The sequence below is a fragment of the Malus domestica genome, chromosome 15, assembly GCF_042453785.1.
Source record: "Malus domestica chromosome 15, GDT2T_hap1".
Classification (NCBI taxonomy): domain Eukaryota; kingdom Viridiplantae; phylum Streptophyta; class Magnoliopsida; order Rosales; family Rosaceae; genus Malus; species Malus domestica.
Genome location: NC_091675.1, coordinates 50,736,285 through 50,748,807, shown reverse-complemented (window position 1 = coordinate 50,748,807; position 12,523 = coordinate 50,736,285). Strand labels below are relative to the sequence as shown.

At 35.3% G+C, this 12,523-nt stretch overlaps 1 protein-coding gene across 3 annotated transcripts in view; it reads left to right on the top strand.

Annotated features, from left to right (window-relative positions):
* The window catches only part of LOC103446504 (putative 12-oxophytodienoate reductase 11), a 39,909-nt gene extending 27,415 nt beyond the window's left edge, over nt 1-12,494 (top strand). Inside the window, exons 1-5 of one of the 3 annotated variants that reach the window (XM_008385640.4) lie at nt 10,129-10,255; nt 10,739-10,879; nt 11,009-11,139; nt 11,301-11,465; nt 11,841-12,494. In XM_008385640.4, the coding sequence (XP_008383862.3) occupies nt 10,173-10,255; nt 10,739-10,879; nt 11,009-11,139; nt 11,301-11,465; nt 11,841-12,433 (1,113 nt within the window). In that variant the 5' untranslated portion in view covers nt 10,129-10,172 and the 3' untranslated portion in view covers nt 12,434-12,494. Of the gene's footprint in view, nt 1-10,128; nt 10,546-10,738; nt 10,880-11,008; nt 11,140-11,300; nt 11,466-11,840 lie in introns of those variants that run through there. The other 2 variants (XM_017335071.3, XM_070814419.1) reach the window with 2 other exon arrangements.
* The last annotated feature ends 29 nt before the right edge of the window (nt 12,495-12,523 follow it).

Sequence of the window (12,523 nt, the reverse complement as noted above, 5' to 3'; positions counted from 1 at the left end):
ACTAAACAAAATGATTTTTTTTTTTTTTTGTGGTTAGTTAGAATTATAATTAACCATTATTTTTATTGTGGCCTACCTGTGTGTTTGGCTTCCGAATTAGAAATTTCAGGATGTTACATTAAGGGTGTTGTTCTTGTCCAGATTCTGTTTTGAAAGTTATCATGGACTGTGGTAGTGAATCGAGAGATCTATTGTGTTCTTAGAAAGTGCAAAAACATATTTTTAAGGTTTACAGAATAGAAATTCTTTTGGTGCATATTACAAAAATTTTGTTTCTTTTGTCAAGGGAAGATTGACAAACCTAATACCATTTGCTGATCTATTAGAGGAAAGCTATATGAAATTCATTTAGTGCATATTAGAAAAATTAGGGTTTACGATATAGAAAATTTTCTTTCTTTGTGTTTTTATTCTTCTTATTTTGGTCTACAAATTGTCAATTAATTGTACTAATAAGAAAATGAGAAAAATATTAGGGAAAGCTCAACTTGATTATTGCACAAGAATCTTTTATTCAACAACTAGTTATTTGTATGAATTAAGGGTATTTGTGTCTATTTAAGGGAGATTTTGAATATATTTGAAAGTTTTTATAGAAAACTGACATTTTGAAATTAGGGGCTAATATTAGGCTATATTTGATAAACACTCTTGACCATGAATGCTACATATTTCAATGAAGAATATTAGGTGTTCATTAGGAGGCATCCACCATGATTGTTTAGTTTTACTAACTCCGCTAGTTCTTCATTGGCCTCCCTGGAAACCATGCATCCAACTGAAGGTGTTGTGAATTAAAGCAATAGGATATGCACTAAAACCTTCCCATACCAAGCTATCTCTTGCTTTCCAAATAAGGGCATTTAAGCTTTTGGTTGTTTGAATAGCAAGGGAGGGTATTTAAGTCTATTTAAGTGGGGTTTCTGTTATTTTTTAAAGAAGTTATAAAATGTGATATTTATGAAATTAGGTGTTAAATTTTGGTTATTATTGATAAAAACTCAATAACAAGTATGATTGGCCAATGTAGCCATGGAAACCGGAGTGGGTGCCCTACAGTCTTAAGTTCAAGATGCCTGGAAATTCATCTAAACTGACTGGAACAAGTGCCCTAGTTACGCAAAATCTTTACCGTCCGTTTGACGTTGAGGCGATAAATGTTGTGTACATTCCAACGGAAGCCAATTTTGTTGAAGGAAGCAAGCAATTGGAATTAATAAAGTGGGATTTGGAGGCGGTGGATAGGAGGAAGACGCCATTTGTGGTCGTGCAAAGACATAGGCCGATGTACACAAGAAGAAACAAGAGAGGTGATGCTCCAACGAAGGCGAAAATGCTGGAGCGTTTGGACATTTAGAGCCTCTGTTTGTGAAGAACAATGTAGCCTCTGCTTGTGAAGAACAATGTAACATACACAAATATGAAAGGTTTTGTTAGTTGGAAAACTATACTTGTGGGAGCATGGGACCTATTCATGTTGTGATTGGGATGGCAGGGCAAGACTGGCAATCGATATGGGAGCCTAGACCAGATCATCCTATCGATCAAGTGTGTCATGTGTGTTTTGGTTGTTGTGAAAACCTAATAAAATAAGAGTATATTAATACTTTTACATCAAGTTTTAGTTATAGTTATCATAAAATTAAAATAATGGCTATAATTCTATATAGGGTCTAAAATTCGGTTATTTTTCCAAATTTCCTAGGTCTTCTCAGGTCGAGTAAAATTGCACCATCCTCCCTCCAAATTATCCCAATTTTCTTTTTGTGCAGATCTTGTCGGAATTTTGTGATTCTTTTTAGGAATAAGCGATATTGGTGAACTTGGAGTGATTTCTTAATGTATTTTTTTACGGATTGAGAAATTTTGCAATTTGTCTAATAAATTGAAAAAGATTTGGGTGAATTTGAATTGGTTTTCATTGGGGATCTTTTGATCGAGTTGGATTTTGCGCCTCAATGAAACTCTTGCTTCTTCTAGTTTGTTCGAACACCATGTCCTAGGATACCTTGAAACAATTAATGTATCTTAGTAAATATCTCAATTAGATCGGTGGCTCAAGGATGCCGTGAGTAAGGCAAATTATGGCTTGCTTAAGTAAGGCATGTTGTGAAAGTTAAAAACTTATCAATTTAGCATGAAAGAGAACTTGTGCATAATTGGATGATTTTGGGGAATCACAAATCTAATAAAACAAAATAAATAAAAAATTACGAAATATAAACTCTACTTTAATTTAGTACAACTAACCACCCCTCTCTTAACATCCATGGAAAAGCTCAAGAATTCCAGAAATAAGAACCACAAAAAAGCTTAAGGAAGAAGAAAACTATTCTCAATTGTATTTCTCTCTCTTGGAAAACAGATATTACAATACCGACTTAGTTTAGAAATAGAGGGAAAATGTTATTTATACAAATGACGGGTCAGGTTTATCGAGTTTGAGTCGAGTTCAATCCGACCCATTAAGCTAACGGGTCATTCGAACTCGAACCTGTTAATCTAATGGGTCACCCGTTAACACTTGTTAACAATGGTGTTTTTTTTTTTTGGCATTCCAATACAATTACACATATTAACTGAAAGGATGTATAAAAGGGTGCTAATAGTGAAAAAGGTACTGACTTGGATATATAGTAAACAGACAAAGAGCTGCGACTTAGATTTCTCCTCCGTCTGGTTCTGGAACTCTTCCTGCATACAAGGAGCTGCAGATGATGCCTTCGAAGAGGATGGAGATAAAGATTAACCTGCAGATCACAGAGCGGGAGGTGCGGCGTAGGAGGAATTGGAGCGGCTCGAGGGAGGACATTTCTTAGGGAAATGGTGGAGGGAACGGAGGAGGGTCTGGTCGGAGAGCTTGGGCGATATGAAGGCCCCCGTTAAGGGCTAGCGTTTTGGCGGCGGAAATGCTTGCGGTGATATTTTCATGAACTAATCAAATGAATGAATCTATGAAGTAGTAGATTATTTATCGATGAGAAAAAAAAAAGATAGGAAAATAGGAAAAAGATAAGGTGTGGTTATAATTTATAATGGGTGCTAACAGGTTGACCCAAAGTGACCTGTTATTTAACGGGTTGTTAATGGGTTCAACCGTTAGCGATCCGACCCATTAAGCATCCACCCAAATACTAATATTAACGGGCCGAGTTAGGTCAGGTCCAAAATGCCAGGTCTACTGGACACAACACATTTAGCAATGCTGAAATGGCAATTAATCTACCAATATTGCATGCTTATCCAATACCCTCCCCCCTTTAATCTTAGTTAGGGTAACCGAGTCTAAGATTGAAACAATGTTTAAGAAAGTAAGGACCATGAAGTCCTTTGGTAAGAACATCAACCACTTGATTTTAAGTTGGAATGTATTGTACAACCAAATCACCCTTCCGAACTCATTCTCGAATAAAGTGAACATCTGTTTCCAAGTGCTTAATCTGAGAATGTTGAACAGGATTTAAACTCAAGGAAATTGCAAATTGATTATCACAATAGATGGCAGGAGGTATAGATAAGAACTCATGAAGATCTTTGAGTATGAGGCGAATCCATGCAACATCAGCAATTGTATTTGCCAAAGCTCGATATTCAATCTCAGTAGAGCTCCTAGACACCGATGCTTGCTTTCTGGATTGCCAAGAAATAGGATTATCCCCAAAGTACACTACATAGCCAGTGATAGATCGTCGAGTGTTCAAATCTACTGCCCAGTCAGAGTCACTATATGCAATTAAAGACAAAGGAAAAGCTGTAGTAAAATTCAATCTACACTTGAATTTTCCCTGTAAATATCGCCAAATTCGTTTAACCATTCCAAAATGTATATATGTTGCACCACTCAACCATTCCAAAATGTATATTTGTTGGACCACTCATATATTGACAAACTGTATTGGCATGTCCCCATGCAGAAACTGGCAACTTTGTTTTCATGAGCAGAATGCGAGCTATTAATTGAAGCTGCTTGATCAATGCTTTTGCTAAACCATTTTGAGCATAGACATGAGGAACAAGGTGTTCAACATCAATGCCCAATGTCATGCAGTAATCATCAAAGGTTTGGGATGTAAATTCACCAATGTTGTCAAGTTGAATTGACTTAATGGGGTAATCTGGGAACTGTGCTCGCAACTTAATTATCTAAGCAAGAACTCTCGCAAAAGCTACATTTTGAGTAGACAAGAGACAAACATATGACCATCAAGTAGATGCATCAACCAAAACCATAAAATATCAAAATGGTCCACAAGATGGTTGAATAGGCCCACAAATATCCCCTTGAATTCTTTGCAAAAATGATGGGGATTCAGCATCAACCTTTAGTTGTGATGGTCTACTTACCAACTTCCCTTGAGAACAAGCTTTGCAAGGGTTATCATTTGAGATAGCAATGTGTCTTCTCAATAATGGATGTCCATTAGAGTTGGTAATGATCCTACACATATAGTGGATTCTGGATGGCCTAAACGGTCATGCTAAAGCATGTAAACTTTTGAATCAATTAACTTCTGGTTCATGACAGTATGTGATTCAATTGTCTTTATGTATGTATAATATAATCTACTCAACAAACCACGCAACTTCTCCAATATACATTTATGGGTATCATTAAAGGTAAGGCATAGATACTCCACATTTTCTGCACTTTTCTTTTCAATGTGGTATCCATTTAATCGTATGCCTTTGAAACTCAACAAATTTCGAGTAGATCGAGTAGCATACAACGCATTTTGTATGGACAATATTGTTCCATTTTGTATCATAATCTGGGCTTTCCCTGAGCCTTCAATTATATCTGATTGGTCTGATATTGTTGTTACCCTTACTTTTGTAAGCATTAAGCTTGAGAAATATTTTCAATCACAAAGTATTGTATGCGTGGTTGCGCTGTCTGCAAGACAAATATCTCTACCATTTCTCATGTTTTGAGAATAACCATAGTTTTTATCCATACTTTTTGAGTAAATGGGATCACAGTAAAACACAATTTATTCATAATAAAAAGAAATTGAAATGCCACTTTTATTGAATTGAAATGCGAGTTTTAAACTACAAATTCAGAATAAAAATACATTAAACATAAATTCAATCAGACCGGTACACTTCATTCCCTCTTTCCACAATGAAGTATAAAGCATCTAGGTGGGTTGTGTTCAACTGCCCTAATAAGTTGAGCACTGGATCAAGTAAATCCATTGGTCTAGCCTGGTCGAGGAAATTGGTCTCGACACCCTTTTCCTTAAAAGAGGCTTGATATAGATCCACCAGATATTTTGGGGTACGACATGTACGGGCCCAATGTCCATTGCCACCACACCTATGGCAAGCTCCTTCAGAGTTTCTAGAAGCATTGTTCACATGAGCTTTGCCTTAGTGACGATTTACATTTTTAAAGCTTGAGCCTAAATTTTGCCTTTGAATCTGGTTGTGAAACTGGATACCATGATTCTTGCCTTCCCCATTCCACCGGCCTCGCTTGTGGCCATGTCCTCGTTTATGATTATTGCCACTAGAGGATGTGGCATTCATTTCGGGGGAAACATCATTCATTTCTAGGAATAATGTTTGACTACCAGGTGCACAGATATCAGCTGGTTGTATTCAGTGAAGCCTCGTTCTCTATACTGTTACTACAGGAGCATGTTGGAGGCATGAAAGGTGTTGAACGTCTTTTCCAGTATATCCTCCTCAGTGATGGTTTCCCCACAGAGCTTCATCTGGGAGCTAATTCTAAACATTGCAGAATTGTACTTAGCCACTGACTTGAAATCCTGGATCCTTAGGTGAGTCCACTCAGAACAAGCTCTTGGAAGAATCACCGTTTTCTAGTGATTGTATCTGTTTCTCAATGCCTTCCAGAGAGCTAATGGATATTCAACTGGTAGGTACTCGCTCTTTAGTCCTTCATCAAAGTGGCGACGGATAAAGATCATGGCTTTCACCCGATCTTGAGAGGATGCACTATTTTCCTCTTTTTTTTGTTTCTTTTAGATTCTCTGCCTCCAAATGGATCTTGGTATCCACTACCTAGGTAAGGTGGTTCTTCCCAGTAATGTTTAGGGCAAAAAATCAAGTTTTGCCAAGTTCGTCATTTTCTTTTCTGAAAGAAAGATGAGATGTGTAAGAACTTGCAATAATATGTATTCCTGGAGGAATATAGTGTTAGAACTTTTGGTTCTTACAGATTTTTAATTTTTGATCTTCAGGCTAAAATGATAAGCACTCGAAACTTCAGGCTAAAGATTTACATGATTAATGAGAAGGGCAATTGTACCTCGCCATTCTCATTGAAGTAAGCATAAGATGCGCGATTATACCACACCACTTCAACATAAGGAAAATTTTAATATGCAGAGTAGTTTAAATATGCAAGGTAGGGTAGGCGATTATACTGCACCACCTAAAATTACGATAAAATTTAAATCTACAGTTCAAGATGGGCGATTGTATCGCACCATCTTTGATTGCAGTGAAATTGAATTTGCAGTTCAAGATGGGTGATTATACTGCACCATCTTTGATTACAATAAAATTAACATAAATAAATACTGGGTTAGTAATCAGGAACTACACCAAACAAGAAATCAAAGATATAAGTTATTGTTAAATTGAGAACGAGAAGCAGGCATGGTGGTAGCAGTTCTTCGTAAGGGTATATCATGCAGATGAGGTAGAGGAGGAAGAAGAACATGAAAACCCTTGGAGGAAGCTTTTTTTTTTCGATGAAGGGAGATGGGAACTAGTTAAGATTAGAGAGTCGTGCTGATAATGTGTTATAAATTGGCAAAAGTTAGATAACCTTTGCTAAGGGCAAGAGCAAAGAGGTGCAAAACATCACGCTATAACTATAACACAAAAGTATTCCAGAGGAGGTGGGAGATACTGATATTATTTCTTTTGCTTACTTTCGCAGTGTACATTTAGATAACACACAGAGTGCTCTATTTATAGAGCAACTCCCGTAACTACAACCATCCAAATACAATGATGATACTTTTGAAAGTATCAAACACTATTCCTAAGTATTTATTCTTTTGAGTGGGCATTCACCCACTAATTATACAACACCTTCTGATTTTTCTATTTTTTTTTTAGAAAACTTCATTTTAATCCTTAAAAAAGATGAGTTTTAGAATATAACCTTGTGTAAGATTAAAATCCAATTTTAATCCCTAGTACATTTAATCATCTCATTTATTAGTTATATTTTGATGTTTTATTTATCTTTTTATTCCTATTTTAATGTATTAATTACATTTAAATTTAATTTTCATTTCATTTATTATAATATATTTTAATGTCTACATTTAAACAACTATTTTTTTTTAATATATAGTCTGATAACAATTTTGTATATTCTTCATTTAGGTACATTAATACATTTGAATATTTCGGTATATCCATCGATACAAACATATAGGTACATTCACTCATAGATAGAAACATATACATGCATTTTGGTACATACATTTTGGTACACACATATGAGTTTTTTTTTTTTTTAGTACAACGATATATTTTACACTAAGGCGAGAGGGGTTCGGTTAAGCCACACAATGGACAACTTAATTTGATATCGAATTCGCCATCCACAAGATTCGAACCTAATACCTCTAATTTGAGTATTGACTTTAAGGTACATTAATTCAATATACTATATTTAGGCATATACATTTCTGTACATACATTTTGGTACATACATTTCGGTATTGACATTTATGTACATTAATTCAATATAATACATTTTAGTACATACATTTAGGTTCATTATAATATATTTCGGTACAATTATGTAGGTACAATTATTTCGGTACAAAAAAGTCAATTTTATATATTTCGACACAATCATTTTTGTACACTTATGTATTTATATATTTTTGTATCACAAATTTCTTTTAATACTTTCTCATTTATGTTCATTTATAATTAAAGAACTAAATATGTGCATATTAATATAATTAAAATTTAATGTGGAGAGATTAAATAAAAATACACATTAAATAACAAAAATTGAATATAAATTTTGATAAAAGTACACTTCAAGGAATTAATTGAATATGTAATCTAGCACTAAATTTTTTTTTAAATTTTAATCTTTTGCAAGGATTAATGTTTAAAAACTCTTTTTTTTTTTTCGAATCTAATTTTTCTATGTCTACTCAGCCCTATTTGCGTCTCACCCCCTCTCACACAACGCCCAAACCTACCACCAACAGTGGCCACACTCGAGTCCTTCTCGTGACGGTGAGGGTCGGAGGAAAGGAAACACTACATCTAAGCTAAGCAGTCAATTACGTGCACTGGGCTATCGTATAATTGGATACAGATGTCCGGTTAGGGTGGGTTGGGGGGAAGAAAACAAAACAAATAGCAGGTAGTTTTTGACGCCCACCAGCTAGGACTTTTGGAATTAATTAGTTCATAGTTGAATTTGCCAACGAATAAATATATTTTATACAGTAGGTTGTAAATTTGCTCGAATAAGGGATTAGGTTCCCACTATTTAGTCGCCGATTCAACATGAGTTATTGGCTGCTCATGACCTTAATAGTTTTATAGTCTCAATCTGTATTTGTATATGACTCATACATACATAAACTAAAAGAATGAGTAAAAACACTAAATTACAATCTGCTATTTCTTTCATGCAACTTTATGTGTAGTTATTTGTAAATTTACTTCTTTCTTTCTATTGTCTTTCATCCCCTATTTCTTGTGTGCGACCCTACGGTTCGCATGTTACGTTTGATAAAATGTCTCACTTGACAAGGCCTCAACAAAAATGGACAGAACACACCATAATCCGGTAGGTACCAATTAAGAACTCAACAAAATAATCCAAAAAAAAAATTTGGCCAAAATTATGATCCCCTCATTATAAAATTCTAGACTCTCTTCTCCCTTTGAAAACACGTGAGCCACAAAATGATAAGGCCTAATCACTTATCATTTAAGATATAATTAGATAACTAAGTGAGGATAAAGATGAAAATCCACAAGGACATTATCACCATATTGAATTTGTAGAAAACAAAAGTTAGGTAGGTTATGCGGCACCACGAATACGATGCTAGCTAAAATATAAAAAAAAAACTAATGAAAATGGCTTGAAAACTTTAAATTTTAATCAAATGACAAAAATGTGTTGTAAGTAAATAGTACAAGGAGTGACTTTTTAGAGTAAAAATATCATTTTCGTTAAAAGTGAATAGTACCGGGAGTGTTTCGTTAAAACTCCCAAAATATAAAGGGTAATGTTAGGGAGACAAATTTTTAAAATAAATTTTGTAAACCAAATGATGTGGCTGTTGATGATTGAATTATTAATTAAGTGTTGATTAACATGCTTTTTTTTTATTAATAACATATCATTTGGTTTGTAAATTTTGTTTAAAAATTTAGTATTCCTAACATTAATTATACAAATAAACCCAATAATCTTCTTTTAATGAACAATACAACTCAAAATTTAAGTCAAAATTAAATAGCCCACTGAACACAAACCTAGACTATATGAATGCATATGCATGTGGATGTTCCTGAAATGCTTATTATTTTTGTGATTTAGAGCATAATAAATGAACTTAAACAAAAATAATTACAATTAAAAATGCACTAGTTTAAAATATTACAAACTTGAGTATTTTGTTAAAGAACTGCCAATTTTACTTTGGTACTTCTTCCTGGTCAAATGGTCGTTGGTGGTGTCCAAATTGGCAGACATTATTGGTGGTGTCCCTTGAAAAAGGAGCCCCCCGCCCACCACTGCCTCTGCCTCCCAGGAGGAAGGTGGAGGAGAAGGGGACTGTGCTGGTGCTAGTGTTGCTTTTGAGTTTCTCTTCCTCCTCTCCCCGAACGTATAAATGAATGAGGCTCCGGATTCTATTTATGAGGAACCGGATATCTTTTAATCACGTTAGTTTATTGTATATCGTACGATCAGTTTTCTTTCGGTACTATCTATATTTAATTTTAAATAATAAAATTTACAATAATTTATGACTGCACAATATACGATAAACATACGTGATTGGAGGATCTCTAAAATCCCTATAAAAATAATCCAAAGAGGATCCTCATTCCGTATAAATATCCATGCAGATTAAATCAAATCAAATAAAAAACCAAACACAAAAGTAGCATCTAGCTCTGAACCCAGTTGAATTGAAATGGCTAATCAAACTCAAGTAGGTGGTCCCATAAGCCCTCTCCTTACCCCATACAAACTTGGAAACTTCAATCTTTCTCATAGGTACCTTAAACTCAGTCGCTCAACCTTTTCTACAACATATTCTTCAACATTCTGCATTGATTTTTATGTTTTTTTTTTTTTCGTTTTTTAATTTGTATTCTGCTAGAGAAGCTGAGATTTGGGCAGTTGGGTTTTGTTCATTTGGAAACATATTTAGCAACTAAATTAGTCAATTCTTAAAGAAAATAAACTTGGACAGGTGTTACTGAAATTCGTTGTAAGCCCCAGATCTTGAAAGCAAATATATGCATAGATGATGCCTAGAACTCTGAAGCACTCATCACACCTGAGTTAGTACTTGATCTTGACCTGAAATTACCTAATTCATCATTAGAGGCACTTGGCTAGGAAAAGTACATCTCCTTTCTGGCGTTTTCGTCGTATTACTTAAATTTTGTTCTGTTCAAGATCTGATAATACTTCAAGGGGCTAGTTATATTAACACCTATCAAACTTGTCATAATACTTCCTTGCCTTCTGCAGAGTTGTCTTAGCACCAATGGGTAGACAAAGATCATACGGACATGTTCCTCGGCCGCATGCGATCTTATATTACTCCCAGAGAACATCTAACGGGGGTCTTCTCATAACTGAAGCCACTGGAGTTTCTGACACAGCTCAAGGGTAACTTCACCAAGATTAGCTTCTTTCAAGTTTCTTTTATGTCAAATTTTAAATGGAAAACATACATTTAAATGTGTACTTTCTTCATTTCAAAGTTTGACAACATTTTTGTTTCTTTAATATGCGAAGGTACACAGATACTCCCGGTATATGGACAAAGGAGCAAGTTGAAGCATGGAAACCCATTGTTGATGCTGTTCATGCTAAAGGCGGCATCTTCTTCTGTCAGATTTTGCATGTAGGGAGGGTTTCAAATACCGGTGCGTTTCTAACACACTTTTATGACTTCAGTTTGTGTCATTGAAAGCGTCCGGATCATAAGCGAAAAGTTAGCCCATTGAAGCATCAGAGAGCTGCCTTGATATTCCTGTAATAGAAATCTTTCAGATTGTGATTCTATCTACATTTTCTTATCTTACAGGATTTCAGCCAAATGGGCAAGCTCCAATCTCTTCTACTGAGAAGCGGGTACCATTAAATGGCATTGATGTTTCTGAATTCACGCCTCCAAGACGATTAAGGACAGATGAAATTCCACAAATTGTCAATGATTTTAGACTTGCTGCAAGGAATGCAATGGAAGCTGGTAATTTGTCTTTACTTAAAGTATGAAATAAAATTTGTGAGAACTCAAAATTGTTTTCAACGGCAAGTGGCCCTCTACCACAGTGGTAGAGAAAAGTGTTGCCCTTGCATTACGGCATGGGTTCGAACCCCGTCGTCTCTCTAATCTAATAAATCTATCGTTTAACAAAAAAATTGTTTTCAACATAAGCACGATGTGTAATCTTACAAATGTAGTTAAAAGGCATGAATATAATTTGCAGTTTGATTAGGTGTGTGACAATAGTTCACGTTAGATTACATGTTAACTAACCTTACATTATAACGGCATGCCTCATTTAAAATGTTAGATTACAAATAATATTTGGTGCGCTGAAATTATTTGTCTGATATACAGGCTTTGATGGAGTGGAAATTCATGGGGCCCATGGATACCTTATTGATCAGTTTACGAAAGATCAAGTGAATGATAGAACAGACCAATATGGCGGATCTACGGAGAATCGTTGTCGATTTGCTCTGGAAATTGTTGAAACTGTTGCTAACGAGATAGGAGCGGATAAAGTTGGAATTAGATTATCTCCATTTGCCAACTATATGGGATCAGGGGATTCAGACCCTGAAGCGTTGGGCCTTTATCTGGCCAATTCATTGAACAAGTACGGGATTGTGTACTGCCATATGGTTGAGCCGAGGATGAAGACAATTGGAGAAAAGAGTGATTGCCCCCAGAGTCTTGTACCCATGAGAAAGGCTTTTAATGGTACCTTCATTGCTGCTGGTGGTTATGACAAGGAAGAAGGGAACAATGGCGTGGCCGAGGGCCGTGCAGATCTTATTGCTTATGGCCGTATTTTCTTGGCGAATCCGGATTTGCCAAAGAGATTTGAGCTTAATGCTCCTCTAAACAAGTACAACAGAGAGACATTCTACGCGTTTGAACCGCTTATTGGCTACACTGATTATCCGTTCCTTGAAACCACTCCTTAGGTTATGGAAGCTTGTACACTTTTATATTTCATCATGAATATGGTACTTGGTATTACACTTTTGATTTGTTCTATACATTTAAAATTCAAA